Genomic DNA, 17,878 nt, shown 5'->3' with positions numbered 1-17,878 from the left:
CTTTTACCTAAATGGGGATTGCAAATCGCTCCTGAAAAGATTCAGAAGGGAGATTCTGTTAATTATTTAGGTTATAAAATAGGTTTGCAAAAAATTAAGACACCAAAAGCACAAATTAGGAGAGATCGCCTACGGACTCTTAATGACTTTCAAAGACTGTTAGGAGACATTTCCAGTCTACGACCAGCTATTGGAATAACACCTGATCTAATAATTCATTTGAACAAAACCTTGGATGGTGATAAAGATTTAAACAGTCCCAGAGAATTAACAGCTGAAGCAGAAAAGGAACTGACAATGATTGAGGAAAAATTACAACAGGGACATGTGGACAGGGTGAATCCAGAGCTCGATTGTATTCTCGTCATACTACCATCAAATATTTCTCCTACAGGAATTTTAATGCAGAGAGATGATATTATTTTGGAATGGATCTTTTTACCACATAAACCAAGTAAGAAACTGAAAACTTATGTGGAAAAAGTCTCTGAGTTAATTATAAAAGGCAAGCTGAGACTTAGTCAACTAGCAGGCATAGACCCAGCAAAAATTATAGTGCCTTTCACTGCTGATGAACTAAAGAAATTATGGGAAGATAATGAACCATGGCAAAGAGCTTGTGCTAATTTTTTGGGAGACATTAATAACAACTATCCAAAAAGCAAGAGGCTTAACTTCATAAAGAGAACTTCTTGGATTCTTCCTCGAATCGTCCGTGATGCTCCAATAACTGGAGCCCGAACATTCTATACTGATGCCAATAAATCAGGGAAGGCAGGTTACAAATCAGAAGACTTGGGTAAGGTGGAACAAAGTCCTTATAATTCTGTCCAGAAGGCAGAATTATATGCCATTCTTATGGTGCTAAGGGATTTTAAAGAACCTATTAATATAGTCACTGATTCACAATATGCAGAAAGAGTTATTTTACATATTGAAACTACTGAATTTATACCTGATGATACAGAACTAACCTCATTGTTTCTCCAGGTTCAAGATTTGATCAGGAACAGGCTTTGCCCTATGTACATAACACACATCCGATCCCATACGGGTCTGCCAGGTCCTCTAGCACAAGGTAATGCAGAAATTGATCAATTATTGATTGGTAGTGTGCTACAAGCCTCTGAATTTCATAAAAAACATCATGTTAATAGCAAAGGTTTGAAGAAAGAGTTTTCAATTACATGGCAACAAGCTAAGGAGATTGTAAAGAAATGCCCTACTTGCTCTTTCTATAACCAAACACCACTGCCTGCAGGGGCTAATCCAAAGGGCACTCAAAGGAATGAAATCTGGCAGATGGATGTGTTCCACTTTGCAGAATTTGGCAAATTAAAATATGTTCATCACACCATTGACACTTATTCAGGCTTTCAGTGGGCAACTGCTTTAAGTTCAGAAAAAGCTGATTCAGTAATCACTCATTTATTAGAAGTCATGGCTATCATGGGTATACCTACACAAATAAAGACGGATAATGGTCCTGCTTATGTTTCTAGGAAAATGAGACGGTTTTTTGATTATTACAATATCAAGCATGTTACAGGTATACCATACAATCCTACAGGTCAAGCAGTCATAGAAAGATCAAATCGAACTATAAAGTATATGTTGAACAAACAGAAAGGGGTGGAAAACACCCCCAGAAATAGGTTACATAATGCTTTGTTAACCTTGAATTTTCTCAACGCTAATGAGAAGGGAACAACAGCTGCAGAAAGACATTGGATAATGGAAAAGTCTACTGAACTAAATCAACCAGTTTATTTCAAGGATGTGCTGACCTCACAATGGAAGCCAGGAGATGTGCTACGTTGGGGAAGGGGTTTTGCTCTTATCTCCACAGGTGAGGAAAAATTGTGGATACCGTCAAAATTAATAAAGGTTCAGTTTGAAGAAGAGAAGCCACTTGGAAAAGATAAATAACAATTCTTTCATAAGGATGGTGAGCATACTGATGGTAAGAAATACAGATAGGTTGGAGGCAGGGTTCTTTTCTTATCTCCACAGGAAAATACTCATCTTCAAAGAAATTAAGGGACCCTAATATTTAATTACTGATGGATGGACACATTTTGTAAGTATCAATATATATATATATATGTCTTATTAAACATTTCTTTATAAATATGTAGAGCTGGTTTTGAAGTTGGACTCTGGCTCAGTCCCTCTCCAATTCCAAGCCTGTTAGTAAGAGAAAAACCCAGAGTTTCTGGAGTTTCTGTCTCATGTCAAGAGCCATGATATGGGACAGAAAGAAATATGAGTTTAGAAAACATCTTTGTTTTTCTTCATATCTATCATACTTTTCATTGAATATATCTATCATGCCTTTCAGTGAATATATATATGTATGTCTATATATGTCTATATGATTAATGTTTAAGTTTTTCACAATGAACAATGAGTTTTTCCTGAAGTGACATTTGAAGTTTCCAGGAAGAAGATGGGGCCCCACAACAACAACTCTACCTGGTTGATATGACGTCATGATACTGATAGCGCTACTACAAGACCTGTTTTGGATACCAGCTGCACAAGACGATCCCAACTTGGTTAGCTGAAATGGTGCACATCTTGTACAACATTCTGGCCAGACCTGCACAAAATACTCAGAGACTATTTGCAATTTTAAAAGACATTGATCTTGAAATTTAACCATCATTTTACTTTCACAGGATCCCCCAGAAAGAACGTCGCCCCCATGACAGCTGGAAGTAATTCTAGAGGACGACGTCCCCTCTCCCAGTAAAGTTTACCCCTGGGTTTAGGGACATCATTTAGGGGTTGGGAGGTTGGGGGAGGAATTTTATAAGCTCAGGGATCATTTTGAAAAAAAAAAAAAGAGGGAATGATGGGATAATAGATTTATAATTGTGAGTTACTGCTTTTAGACAAATATATTGGTATCCATTCTTGTATATTGATACAAAGTTAAATTATATTGACTATTGTATGCATGCATGTTTCTATCTCTGTTTAAAACATTTTTTATGTATTGACATGTATTGGTAAATATATATTGTATATATTTACCATATTGCAGTGTATATTTCTACCTCTGATTAAGATACTTATATAATGTTTGTGTATCGATATATATTTACCATATTGCAATGTATATTTGTACAGTGTTTATATTTGGAGGTCATTATCCTCATTTGTTACACAGTTGTTTATTGTCTTAGTCTTTAAGTTAGATAGATATTGAGAATTATATAGATAAATAGTCATCTAAGTTTGTCATTTATAATTAGACTAATCAGGTTCTCTAGATATATAGAGATTATACTCAGTATAGATAGATAATCTTCGACCTCTTCAAAGAGCTGTAGAAAATGGCCTTTAATCTAACTCAGAGTTTCGTGATAGTGAGACACAATTGCTCCTGGCAACACCGCTCTATTCTCGAGAGAATGTTGAGCACCAAAGACACTCCATCTGGAGCCTTTCTATTTGGCAGAACTGGCCTTTGCGCAAAGAAATGCCCATACCTCAACCACTGACAGAGATACAGAGCGTGCATCAATGGATAAAACAGGACTGTCATATCCTGCCAAGACAGGGTAAGATAGTTTTGAAAATTCCCTTGCCTTTAATAATGGTATGTCAGTTATGTTAGGCCTTAGCCAAAATTGGTTGACTCAACATTGCAAACGAGACTTTGGGTGATTGCCCAGGTAGTCAGTTGTCTCTGTCAATTGTTGCACATTTTGGATATATCTCGTTTGTTAAGTAATATTTATTCCCATCTCAGATCTTTGACAGAGTTGAAGATTATATAATTATAGTTACTCTCTACATTATTTAGACTCCTTGAGATAGAATGTTTAGCAAAACTTTTATTCTCAATATTGTTTGTTATATTTATTATTTGTTATTATTGTATATAGTTGTATTTGGTTTAGTTCTGTCTTATTTAGACAAAAAGGGGAAATGTAGGGATAAGTCCCGCCCCTAAGGGGACGTGTTTGCCTCTGGCTAATGTTTGCCTATAAATTTGGCGAGCGTGCTCCCAGCCTTCTCTTCTGCTTTCCTGGTCTCCACGGGAATGGTGGTTCTGTAAGTCTATTTCACCATTAAAGCTGTATATATATTTTTACAATCTGTCTGCGTTCGTTTACGCCGTTACACTCTTGCAGCTCAGAAACTGTTAAAAGGACCAAAGTTTCCTCTGGGACTCAAGGCATTCTCTTAACTGTGAGCCCCTGCAAAATAAGAAACATGTTAGGTCTTTCCTAGTGTACAGTAGCACAGAGTAAACGTTTGGAAGATAGTATGGAACAGCAGTTCTCAACCTGGGGGTTGAACGATCCTTTTGCTGGGGTTGCGTATCAGATATCCTGTATATTAGATATTCATATTATGATTCATAGCAGTAGCAAAATTACAGTTACGAAGTAGCAACAAAAGTAATTTTTTGATTGGGGGTCACTACAGCGTGAGGAACTAACTGTATTAAAGGGTCACAGCATCAGGAAGGTGTTCAATTGCTGTGAACAGACACCCTGCCCATCTAACTCTTACAAAGGAAAACATTTCATTGTAGCAGCTCACTTACAGTCCAGAGGTTCAGTCCATTATCATCATGGTGGGACATGGAAATATGCAGGCAGACACGTGATGGAGAGGTAGCTGCTACATGTTGATATACAGGTAATAGGAAGTAGATTGAAACAGCATAGGAGACCTCAAAGACTATCCCACAGTGACACACTGCCTCCAATAAGGCCACATCTCCCAATAGTGCCACTCTCTATAAGATTATGGGGGCCAATTACATTCAAACTACCACAGGAGGTTGAGGACATTTTCTATACTATGGAAAGATGAGATCAAAGTCAACTGGAAACCCAAACACCAAACACTGCCATTCAGTGTCTGTTGACTGCGATTCAGGGTGGCATTTCATGTGCTCTGATGGACTTATGTAGCCCTGCCCCATAGCTCTGTCTCCTGTAGCATTTGTGGCCTCTCTTGTGCTGTCTCCACTGGGTCCTACTGCGTTCAGAAGAAGATGGCTTGTGTTCTCTGTCCCAGTGACCCCCCTGCCACAACTTAGCCTTTACCCTTACAGTAAGCTTCATGAACAGCTCACTCAGGGAATTGGGTCTTTTCTCACATTGCCTGGCCTTAGAGGATTTCTGGAACTTTGTTGCAAACCTTGATCAAATAAAATAAACATAAAAAAAAAAAACTAGAGCCAGCCATGGTTGTATGTATCTGTACTCTTGGTGCTGGGAGGGGAGATGTTGGAGGATAGAACATAGGTAAACCTATCCCGGGGGCATGGTAGCCAGTCACTGTAGTCAAAATGACAAACTCCAAGCTCAGTGAGAGACCCTGACTCCAAAAATCAGATGGTGTGCCAATCAAGGTGGCTCAGCAGATGAGGGGACTTAGTGTCAAGCTAGATGGTCTCGGGAATTTGATCACAGAACTCACATGGTGGAAGGAGAGAACTGACTTCCTCAAGCTGTCCTCTGGCCTCCACATGCATACACACAGTTGAGTACATGCATGTATAACACATGCACGCACATACAAAGATGTTTGGCCTTTGTTATGGGAGTAACCAGTCATTTTTGATTGGATATAAGACCTGCAGGAGATGGAACCTATACTTGACGCTGCTAGAGTGCCCAAAAACCTGAGACTAGGTAGGTCATGAGCCTAGGGGAAAACCTGCTGCTATTCTGCTTAAGGATCATGGAATAAAATGACTTGTAGTAATATACTGCTATAGCCATAGTGGAGAGCATGGCTGAACCCTCATCAGAGAAGCTTCCTGCAGTAAATAGAAATTAACGACAAGACCCACAACTGGACAATGTGCAGAGAGTGGGAGACTTTGAAGCACTTAGTCCTAAATGGGATGTCTTCATCAAAGTCCTTCCCTCAGGACTCAGGGATCTATGCAGAAGAGGCAGAAAGACTCTAAGAGCCAGAGATGATAGATGACTAAGGAAACACCGTCTTCCAGATACAACAGGACTGATGCCCATATGAACCCACAGAGGCTTGAACAAACTGCACAGGTCCAAACCAGACAAGTCCCAGCACTGAGAAGGGGAGTAGATAAAAAGTCTCACCTCTACCCATAACCAAGAAGCTATTTGCAATTGAAACCTGCTAGGATAGGGACAGTTAATTTTTTTCAATGGAAACCAAGTAGATCAACCACACTTCAAGGCAGGCCACATCCCCAGGAGTAGTTTACTGAGATAAAATTGATCCTATGGTTTTTGTGTGTGTGTGTGTGTGTGTGTGTGTTTTTGTTTTGATTTTTTTTTGTTTAGGTATTTTTTAGTCTTGTTGACTTTCTTTTCTTTTAGTCTGTTTTGATAGTTGGATTTTTTGTTTTTGTTTTTTTGTCTTTTTGTTTACAGAGAGAAAAAATATAAAGTTGGATGAGTAGGGAAGAGGGGAGGACCTGGGAGGAGTTGCAGGAAGGGAAAGAATGTAATCAAAATGTATTATATAAAAATGTTAAAAAAAAAAAAGGTTGGTCTTTAAGCATTTATGTTTGAAGTGTCAAACACATAACTATAAATTGGAATAGCCTTTGGTTGATTATTAGTGTCCCAACCACGTTGATGATCTGGATATGACTCCTGTGTGTGTATGATTACTCACTAATATTTTATGAAACCTAAATGTTTTCTATCTTGTTTGCTTTTTATTTGTAAATGTCATATCAACCTAGGTATGAAAATGTGAATTTGCCCACAGTTGCTTTCATTGCCACTGTCCTGCCTTCATCTGGTTTCATCAGAGTGAAACCCTGTGTGCTTTTTGAGGAGACTGGCATGAACTTCTCAGATGAAAAGGGAAGTTTTAGGTTTGGGGCCCTTTGAAATGTGACTGCATTCTTGTATGGTGATTTGCTTCCATGTCCAAGATTTTGAGTTGATATGCAGTCAGAAGGTCTGCAAAAAAAAAAAAAAAGGCATTTGGGAATGTTTTCATTTATAGCCTTTTAACTTAAGGAGTTTATGGTTGCCTCAGCTTCAGTATAGGAATTTAGGGGTCTTTGCAGTAAATTAAGTAGCACTTAAAACACAAATGGAAGCTATCACATTTTGTGGTTTGTTTGCTCCAGGAAAACACCACCAAGCCAGTGAAACAAAGCAGAATGTGATTGCATCAGACAAAGCAGCAGAAATACCAGTTGTCCATGAACATGAGCACGGCCACGACCACACACAGCTGCATGCCTACATAGGCGTGTCCCTTGTCCTGGGCTTTGTGTTTATGTTGTTAGTGGACCAGATTGGCAGCTCCCATGTGCATTCCACTGACGGTGAGTAGCTCTCAGGCTTTGGGGGCTGTGTGGGCACTTCAGTCTGCACCAGTAGCCTTAATTGCAAACTTGTTTTCCTCAGGTGTTGTGGAGCTAGTAAGTTGTGGCATGGCACAACTGTTTATTGATCTATCGACCCTGCTGGGCTTAAAGCAGTGGCATTTGGGTGAGAGTCTAGGGTAGAAGTCCTTTATCTCTTCTGTGCTATGAAACCCTTAGGCAGGCTAAAGCCTGTAGCCCACTTATTGGAATGTTGATCTTTATAAACTTAGTACAAAGCACTACAGAGAATTCAAGGCTATCCTTGTCTACATACTGAGTTCCAGACCAGCCAGGAGATACACAGTGAGAATTATCTAACAGCTAGCCAACCAACAAACAAAAACCCCAAACCAACCAACCAAACAAGCAAAGAACTTGATAGTGAGTAAATTATTATCTGCTTATTAGATACAGGGAGGAAAGAAGTAAATAAAGAAGTTTGAAAGTGCTTTGACCAGATGATCAAGATCTGAAGTCTGCTTTGGTGTAGCTCAGGGAGCCGTCAGACCAGCCTCCTACAGCTAACTATGTTGATGCGCAGAATTGAACCCAGGCCCTCTGGAAGAGCAGCCAGTTCTCTTAACTGCTGAGCCATCTCTCTATTAACCCCCTACCCCAATAAAAGAATTTTAAATTATATAGGCCTCTTCTGTTTATGTAACCCAGGCTGGCATCAAACACAGCCTTCTGCCTTTGTCTTCCAAGTGCTAGGATTACAGGAGTATATCACTGCTGGGGACGCAGCTCCGCCGCCCTTATTACTACTACAAAAGGCGTGTGCTACCACACCTTGAAGTCACAGAGGTCAATCTCCCTCTGCCTCCCAAGTGTTGGGATTAAAGGTGTCTACTACCACACACAACAACGCTCTTCCTTTTTTTTGTTTTGTTTCTTACTTTAAGAACTTCAACTTTTAGTCTGCATATATTTTTAATACACTGTAAACCATTTAAAAATTTTCTTTGTCTTTGAATCTCTCTTTACTGTATATCTCTCTTTTTCTGACCACATGAGTCTTTAATTTACCAAGCAATATCAGTACGACTAAAGCCGTGGCTTTGCCAGCTAGATCCAGTCCATTCCTTAGCTTTCCAACCTCATGGCTGAGGTACTGGCTGTAGCCATGTTTACTGCCACAACTCTACGGCATTTCAAGGTTCCTGCCAGCAAGTAAGTTGCAGCATTATGTCCACAGACAACACACAAGTCCTCTCTCTGTAGTTGGCCCTCCTGCCTCAAACAGTCAGAGTTTTCCCTGGCAGGATGGCCCAGAAAGCCGGCATTTTTAAACGGCACAGCTTTTTTCCTGCTACAGCTGAAAACCGAAAAGCATGTGTTCAGCTTTTCGTCAACACCATTTAAGTGTTTCGTGGCAGGACCTCTTAATGAGCTGCAGGGTTTTGCAGCTAAAGCTGAGTCAGGAAGCTTCTCTTAGATGAGAGCGCTTGCTTGCCTCTAGCAAGCAGAGTGCCACAAATGCTTTAAAGCCAGAGTTCACGCTGGCAGCACAGCCCCAAGAAGCTGCGCTTTAAAATGACACAGCGTTTTTTCTGCTGCTGTTGCCGAATCAGGAAATCTCTCTACAGCACACCACCAACAAACAGCAAAAATCTGTGTTAAACTCTTTCTCCCTTATTTTTAAGCCTTCTCAGGTTTTCTAAGTGGATTTAGTCCATCACGTCGGGCGCCATTTGTAGTAAATAAGGGCGGCGGAGCTGCGTCCCCAGCACCTCGGCTGCCTGGCTAGCTTATGCCCGAAATAACAACACACAAACTGTATTCATTTAATCACTGCTTGGCCCATTTCTATCTAGCCTCTTCTAGGCTAATTCTCACATATTAATTTAGCCCATTTCTAATCATCTGTGTAGCGCCCCTAGGTGCGCTTACCGGGAAGATTCTAGCCTATGTCCATCCTGGGTCGGAGCTTCATCTCGTGCGTCTGCCTGGGAGCTGGGAGCATGGCGTCTCTCTGAGGCGTCTGCTCCCAAGAGGAAAGCTGTGGAGTCTGAGCTCACTTCCTCTTCCTCCCAGCATTCTGTTCTGTTTACTCCTCCCACCTATCTTCTAACCAATGAGGGCCAAGCAGTTTCTTTTTATTTAACCAATGACCTTCCTCCATCATATCACATACATAGCTCTGGTTTTATGTATTACTAAATGTCAGTAAAAGTTAATTCACTTGTCAACATTATGCTGAACTGCAGTCTCTTCCTGTAGGTTTATAACAACCATTGTGTCCTCTTGCTTGATTAAAAAAAATTACATGGCCGGGCGGTGGTGGCGCATGCCTTTAATCCCAGCACTTGGGAGGCAGAGGCAGGCGGATCTCTGTGAGTTCGAGACCAGCCTGGTCTACAAGAGCTAGTTCCAGGACAGGCTCCAAAACCACAGAGAAACCCTGTCTCGAAAAAAAAAAAATATTACATGATTTTCCATGTGTGTGTCTCTGCACATGAGGGTCCCCGCATAGGCCAGAGGAGTTAGATCCCCTGGAGCTGGTCACAGGTAGCTATGAGCCATCAGATGTGAGTGCTGAGAGTAGAACTGTACACCTCCATCCTTCCTCTCCCTCTCCATGAAGTCTAATTTGTGTTGCACAAATACTCTTGGTTGTGGGGTGTGGAGGCTGCTCTGGAGAGTAGTTGACCTACTAGGGATCCACTCTTAAGGAGAATGGTCTCTTTCTCTCCTAGCAGCTACCAAATGCCAAGAGCTCCTTAGCTAGGGCTGGATCTTCATTCCCTGCCTCCACTCCCACCCCTATGTTTCCCATGAAAGCAGTACCATCCCCAGAAAAAGGAGTTATAAAGCAGCATTGGGTGCCCAGTGCTGCATACAGTACGTGAGACATGTTATACGGGAAGAGGAAGAAGGACAGAGTGTACTGGTTACAACTGGCCTGGGATGGAAGCAGGGACATGGTTTTCTCTCTCTGAGGTGGGGATACGGAACCTCTGCAGCTACACAGAATGTTAGTTGAGCCAAGAGACAGTTATTTTGAGCTAGGTTTATTCTCTGATCCCTTCTTGATGGATGTGATCCTAGGATTTGACTTGGACTAGTGTCTAGGTTTTGGGTCAATACTCTGGGAAAGTTAATACTTGCCCAGAACTAGAGATGAGGAGATTTAGGGAAAGGGGGGTGAAAATGTTGTTAGGAAGTACTAGAGAAACTGTGTTAACTGGTCTAGATACTAAGAGCTACTACGGACCTAGGTGATGCTTAGCCTCATGCCAGGTGTGGTGGTTCTGATTTGTAATCAGAAGCTAAGCCAGGGAAGTCACAAACCCAAGGCCTGCATGGTCTTTAGAGTTAGTTAGGGCCAGTCTGACACTTAGTGAAACTCTATCTCAAAATTTAAAAAAAAAAAAAGTAAAAAGGAGGCTGGGAATTATAACTCAGTGGACTCAGTGGAAGAGTGCTCAGATGCATGGACAAGGCCCTGGGTTCAGTTCTCAGTCCTGAAGGAACAACCTACGTAACAGCATGGTTGCAGCTGACCTGAGCTGGTTAATGGTACAGCGGAAGGGTAGTGCTTACAGGTGCCTCTGATGTGACTGGCTAAGCCGAGTTTGGGGAAAGTAAGAAAAGCAGTGGGCAACTGTAGTAACTTGGTGAAAGCTCATGCTAGGGTGGTCGCTGCAAAATGGAGAGGGGATGAGAGCAGAGTTGCAGGTGGGTTAGATGAGCCTGCAAAGAAGTAAACAGAGGCCAGAGAGCACTTTCTGCAGACTGAGGAAGTTCAGGCAGTTGGGGATTTTACATTTCAGGAATTTATCCAGGAGTTCCCACACACCCATCTCTTTAGTGCAAGGAGAACATCTAAGTATTTGAAGTAGAAAAAAAACAATGAGAAAAAAAATCTACATCAAAGTTTGAAATCTGAGCTTTCAAAATACTTATCCAGCTGGATGTGGTCTTGTATATCTTAATCCCAGCACTCAGGAAGCTGAGGCAGGGTGATTTTGAGTTCAAGGCCTACAAGGGCTGCACAGTGAAACAGTAACAATGACAATAATAACGAACAGACCATCTCCAGACAGATGTCTCTATTGCTTTATGTCATACCACTTTATGATTCTTTCTCATTCTCATGTAGATCCAGAAACAGCAAGGCCTAGCAGTTCCAAAATTACCACCACGCTGGGGCTGGTTGTCCACGCTGCAGGTAAGTCTGGGGTGCAGTGAATGCTCTTGGGGAGGGTGCTGAACAAAGCCCTCTAGCTTGAGCACGGCCCTGTTATCTGTGTTTACAAGCTGAGAGCGATTTCTGTTTTTTTTTTTTACATACACATATTAAACCATATATATGTATGTTGATATATGTATATATTTATTTCAAATTTTAGTGGCCTCCTTTAATGTGATTTCTGTATTTTTGATACCTAAACACAAGGTATAAGGTGGACATGGGGCACACACCTGTAATCCAAGCACTGAGAAAGTGGAGGCAGTAGGATCACAAATTCAAGATCAGTTTGAGCTACTTAGAGTTCAGGGTTAGCCAGAGCTATATATCCGGACCCTGTCCAAAAGAATCTGGACTGTAGCTCAGTGGAAAAACATCTGTCTAGTGTGTGAATGGCTTGTGTTCAAGCCTCAGCACTACCAAACAGAAAGGATATTTCATGTCACTGGGAAACTATGCCATTTAAAGTAATACTGCTGCTGTTTGGAAGATAGCTGTACTCATATGTTTATATGCCACCTGTGGCTTGATTTGTGCAGTAGTGACAGAGTTGAGTAGTTACAAGAGACCAGGTATTTCCTGCCTGGGCTTGAAGTTTGCTGACCTCTGCCCTAAGATCTTTCTGGAGACGAGCTTGGGCATTTCAGCACCAAACAGCTCTGCTGCCCCATGTAGGCTGAGGTCTAAGCAGAAGACTCAGCATTGCTGATGGGACTCGCTTTAGTACCACAACCCAAACCTAGACCCTGATGGTAGGATTCTGTCAGAATCAAATAAAGGCGTGTGAAAAGTAGCTCACTCCTAGCCTGCTGTTTTCTGCTTTCTAATAAAATTCACTGATGTCACCGATCCGGAGGCAGTGGGACCTGGGAGAATGGAGCCAATAAATGCAATAGACTAAAGTCTCATGCAATAGCCAACTTTCTTCAGAGCCCCAGGCATTTTACTCTGAGGGTAAGAAAGGTTGCATGGGCCGGGCGGTGGTTGCGCACGCCTTTAATCCCAGCACTCGGGAGGCAGAGGCAGGCGGATCTCTGTGAGTTCGAGACCAGCCTGGTCTACAGAGCTAGTTCCAGGACAGGCTCCAAAACCACAGAGAAACCCTGTCTCGAAAAACCAAAAAAAAAAAAAAAAAAAAAAAAAGAAAGGTTGCATGGGACTGGCGAGGTGACTCAGTTGTTTAGAGCATGTACTGCTCTTGCAGAGGAGCTGAGTTCAGTTCCCAGCACCCACAGCAGGCATTGCAACTACCTCCAACTCCAGCTCCAAGGGGATCTGATACTGTTGGTCCACACGAGCACCTGGACACACTTACACACGTACACATAATCTAAAAATAATAAAAATATATCTTTTAAAAAAAGGAAAGGTCACATGAATAAAGTTCTCATGAATTCAAGCTGTATACTGTTGTAGGAGCGGCGGGCTATGTTCCTGGTACCCGGCCGCCCGCACGGCTAGCTTTATACCCGAAATAATTACATGGAAACTGTATTCTTTTAAACACTGCCTGGCCCATTAGTTCCAGCCTCTTATTGGCTAGCTCTTACATATTGATCTAACCCATTTCTAATAATCTGTGTAGCCCACAAGGTGGCTTACCAGGGAAGATCTTAACCTGCGGCTGTGTCGGGTGGGAGAATCATGGCGACTGCCTGACTCGGCTTCTTTCTCCCAGCATTCTGTTCTGTCTACTCCGCCTACCTAATTTTCTGTCCTATCAGGCCAAGCAGTTTTCTTTATTAGTTAACCAGTGAAAGCAACAGATAAGATACAAGACCCACCTCCATCAGTATACAATTGTAAGGATAAGCCGCACATGACAAAAGCATGTTTTTAGAGACATAATAAAGGATAAATGTTTGAGAAGCAACAGCAAGCAACAATGAGCAATCTGAACTCACTCCTATCTACCACACTTGGGAAGAGCGCAAAAACTTTACGTTCCAAGAACAGTTTTGTGTTTGGAACCAACTGAGGTCACAAGACTTTTGTCCTGTTTTCTTGGCAGTATTCTCAAAGCACTCAGACTTCTCCTCATACAACTCCATTCCTAAACTGTGTTTCCACACACCCATTCAGCCAAAGTCCCTGTGCTGGCCAATTTTATGTCTGCTTGACACAACTGGAGTCATCTGAAAGGAAGGAGCCTTTATTGAGAAAACGCCTCAGTAAGATCAAGCTGTAGGGCATTTTCTTAATTGGTGATTGATGAGAAGGGGCCAGTCCATTGTGGTGGTGCCATCCTTTGGCTGTTGGTCCTGGAAAGCAGGCTAAGAAAGCCTTGGGGAGCAAGCCAGTAAGCAGCACCCCTCCATGACCTCTGAATCCGCTCCTGCCTCCAGGTTCCAGCGCTGCTGGAGCTCCAGAACTGACTAACGTTGATGAACAGTGATGTGGAAGTGTAAGCTGAATAAACCCTTTCCTCTGCAAATTGCTTTGGTTATGGTGTTTCATCACAGAGATAGCAACCCAAACTAAGGCAGTCCCCATCCCACGTGAATCATCTGTGTTGAGGCCTCAAGCCTTGAAGACAGAAAGCTGCTTCCTTTGAGATTCTTTAGCACTACTATATTACAGTTTGACTCCTCAGTAGTTGTCTGTGTTTCATACTTTCTTTTTAACAATCAAAACAGCTAACATACGGACTACTCAGGGCCAGATGCTAAGCTCTTTGCTAAGATGAATTTTCTTTCATTTTTCACCCTCACGAGGCCCTAAAAATGCATGTTTTGCCCCATCTTAAAGATGAAGTTCAGAGAGGTTGAGTAACTTCCCTAGAACCAAGTCCAACTCTGCCTGGCTTTGGAGCCCATGCACCCAGCCCTGCACTTGTGTCCTTCATAGCATCTTCTCTTTCCTTGTCTCCAAATTTAGCGGATGGTGTAGCTCTGGGAGCAGCAGCTTCTACTTCACAGACTAGCGTTCAGTTAATTGTGTTTGTGGCGATAATGCTACACAAGGTAAGCCAAGATTGGGTATTGAACATATTTGTAATTAAAATTTGTCTTGGTCCTAGAAGTATTTCTGATATATGGGGTTTTATTTGTTTTGTTTTGTTTTTTGGTTGTTGGGGTTTTTTTTAGCTTTTAAAATGTATTTATTTTTGTGTGTGTGTACATGGTCATATACATGTATGACCATTAGCGTGAAGTTTGTTTTCTCCTTTTACCTTTGACCGGGTCCTGGGGTTTGAACTCAGTCAGGTCTCAAGGCCTTCGTAGCAAACACTTTGACCCATTGAGGCATCTTGATAGCCTTTTTTGTTTGTTTGTTTCTTAATTGCTATCTATTTAACAGAATTAAATATGTCTGCTCATAGCTAATTTTTTTACTATTATTTTCTTAAAATCTTATTTGAAGGGCTTTATTTTTTTGTATTATCATATATACAAAGGGATAAATTCTTACTGATTTCCATTTTTAAAAATATCTATTTTATTATGTATTTTATGTATATGAGTGCTTTGTCTGCATATACCCCTGCATGCCAGAAGAGGGAACAGGATCCCATTATCATTGATTGTGAGCCACCATGTGGTTGCTGGGACTCAGGAACTTTGAAAGGGCAGCCAGTGTTCTTAACCACCAAGCCATCTCTCAAGCCCTCTTTTTTTCTTCCTTCCTTCCTTTCTTTCTTTCTTTCTTTTCTTTTTGGTTTTTCGAGACAGGATTTCTCTGTTTTTTCTGTGTAACAGCCCTGGCTAGCTCTTGTAGACCAGGCTGTCCTTGAACTCACAAAGATCTGCCTGTCTCTGTCTCCCGAGTGCTAGGATTAAAGGTGTGCACCACCACCACCTGGCTCTCAATTTCTATTTTTCATAGAATTTTTTTCACATAGCTGAAGAGATGGTTCAGTGGGTAAAATTGCTTGCTGAGCAAGTCTGACAAGCCCAGTTCCCCAATGTTGTCCTCTGGTCATCGCACACACTGGTGCACAGGTGGTTACATTCACACACATAATAATAAATAAGAATTTAAAAATTCCAAATAATTTTCTGTACAGTTCTACAAGATGCATATATATGGACACACACAGGCTTATCTTGTGGGAACACTGATCCCTAAAAGGCAAGCTTGCTCTTGGTGGGATGCCTAGGTTTCTGTAATGAGCGTTCATATTCAGATGACACCGTATGTTTCTTTTTTTTTTTTTTTTTTTTTTTTATATATAACAGCTTCCTTTATTAATATATATTACATATATTCCTTTACATAGAGATATATAGAGATACAGATATATCCCTGAACAAAATCCCCCCCTTTTCACACAACAGTTCTGTTCTTGAGGAATACAGGATTTTTTAAAGCATCATGCCACGTATTTCTTTGTTAAAATACATTTGCAACTTCTGTAATTCTAACTAGGTTAGTCACCTTTAGGAATCAGTATGGAGCCATAGTATCTGTACTGCAGTGTGGCTAGGATCCCATCAGCAGAGTTTCTATCTTTATGGCAAGTAAACCATCTCCACAGATTCCCACAGCACTCCGCAATCATGAGAGCTAGAGACATTGTTGAGGATCGTACCTGAAACCCCGCATGTCACTTTATCACCCCCAGTTCAGCCCTGCTCTGTTCTCTTCCTCGCATGACAAGGCACATTCATGCCACCCCCTAAATAGTGGCTGTCTGGTCCAATCCCAAGACCCTGGGGGACTCCATGTACACATGGACGAAGAGCATTGTCGGCTCTGCACACTTCCTTTCTTTTCTTGCCTTTCCTTTTGACAATTCACTACTTACAAATCCAACATTTAAGTTACTGTAAAAAAAAAAAATTTAGCACCAAAAATCTTTTGAAAAAAAATTACTCTCAAAAACATATGATGGGAAATGGAAAGTCTCAAAGAAGCAGAAAGTCTTCAGAGTGAAGGGCTTAGTGTTTTTTTTTTTTTTTTATTTTAAAGTTTTTAATTAATTAATTTTTTTTTTTGAATTTTTTTTTTTAATAATTTTTTTATTAAGAAAAGAAGAAAAAAAACATAAACAAAAAACAAGTTTCCACCTCCTCCCAGCCTCCCATCTCCCTCCCCCTCCTCCCACCCTTCTCCCCCTCCTCCCACCTTCTACCCCTCCCCCCACTCCTCTCCCCCTCCCTCTCCAGTCCACAGAGCAGTCCAGGTTCCCTGCCCTGTGGCAAGTCCTAGGTCCTCCCCCCTCCGTCCATATCTAGGAAGGTGAACATCCAAACTGGCTAGGCTTCCACAAAGCCAGCACATTAAGTAGGATCAAAACCCCGTGCCATTGTCCTTGGCGTCTCATCAGCCCTCATTGTTCGCCATGTTCAGAGAGTCTGGCTTTATCCCATGCTTTTTCAGTCACAGTCCAGCTGGCCTTGGTGAGCTCCCAGTAGATCAGCTCCACTGTCTCAGTGGGTGGGTGCACGCCTCGTGGTCCCGACTTCTTTGCTCATGTTCTCCCTCCTTCTGCTCCTCATTGGGACCTTGGGAGCTCAGTCCAGTGCTCCAGTGTGGGTCTCTGTCTCTGTCTCCATCCATCACCAGATGAAGGTTCTATGATGATATGCAAGATATTCGTCAGTATTGCTCTCGGATAGGGTCATTTCAGGTTCCCAGTCCTCAGCTACCCAAGGAACTAACTGGGAACCTCATGTTGGGCACTTGGGAGCCCCTCTAGGGTCAAATCTCTTGCTCACCCTAAAGTGGTTCCCTTAACTAAGAATTGTGGTTCCGTGCTCCCCTATCCACCTTTCCTTTATCCCAATTCTCCTGATTCCCCAAGTCCCCCCTCCTTCCCTTCTACCTTTTCTCTCCCCATCTCCCCTTACCCCCATCCCACCCCACCCCCAAAATCCTAATTTTCTCCCCGGCAATTGGGTCTACTTCCCTTAGCCAAGAGGATAACTATATGTTTTTCCTTGGGTTCACCTTCTTACTTAGCTTCTTTAGGTTCACCTATTGTAGACTCCGTGGCCCTAATTTATGGCTAGAAACCAATTATGAGCGAGTACATCCCATGTTCATCTTTTTGGGTCTGGGACACCTCACTCAGGATAGTGTTTTCTATTTCCATCCATTTGCCTGCAAAATTCGAGAAGTCATTGTTTTTTACCGCAGCGTAGTACTCTAGCGTGTATATATTCCATACTTTCTTCATCCATTCTTCCATTGAAGGGCATCTAGGTTGTTTCCAGGTTCTGGCTATTACAAATAATACTGCTATGAACATAGTTGAACAAATGCTTTTGTCATATGATAGAGCATCTCTTGGGTATATTCCCAGGAGTGGTATTGCTGGGTCCAGGGGTAAGTTGATCCCGAATTTCCTGAGAAACCGAAACACTGACTTCCACAGTGGTTGCACAAGATGGCAT

At 41.8% G+C, this 17,878-nt stretch overlaps 1 protein-coding gene across 1 annotated transcript in view; it reads left to right on the top strand.

Moving 5' to 3' along the window:
• The window catches only part of Slc39a9 (solute carrier family 39 member 9), a 56,969-nt gene that overhangs the window by 26,896 nt on the left and 12,195 nt on the right, over positions 1-17,878 (top strand). Inside the window, exons 3-5 of the mRNA XM_041657997.1 lie at positions 7,106-7,306; positions 11,451-11,519; positions 14,418-14,503. Of these exons, the coding sequence (XP_041513931.1) occupies positions 7,106-7,306; positions 11,451-11,519; positions 14,418-14,503 (356 nt within the window). The remainder of the gene's footprint in view (positions 1-7,105; positions 7,307-11,450; positions 11,520-14,417; positions 14,504-17,878) is intronic.

Source organism: Microtus oregoni, unplaced genomic scaffold (genome assembly GCF_018167655.1).
Source record: "Microtus oregoni isolate MIOR12 unplaced genomic scaffold, Mior012 000009F_ref0000495, whole genome shotgun sequence".
NCBI classification, from domain to species: Eukaryota; Metazoa; Chordata; class Mammalia; order Rodentia; family Cricetidae; genus Microtus; species Microtus oregoni.
Note: the sequence above shows the minus strand (reverse complement) of the source record. Positions and strands in the feature narration are given on the sequence as shown.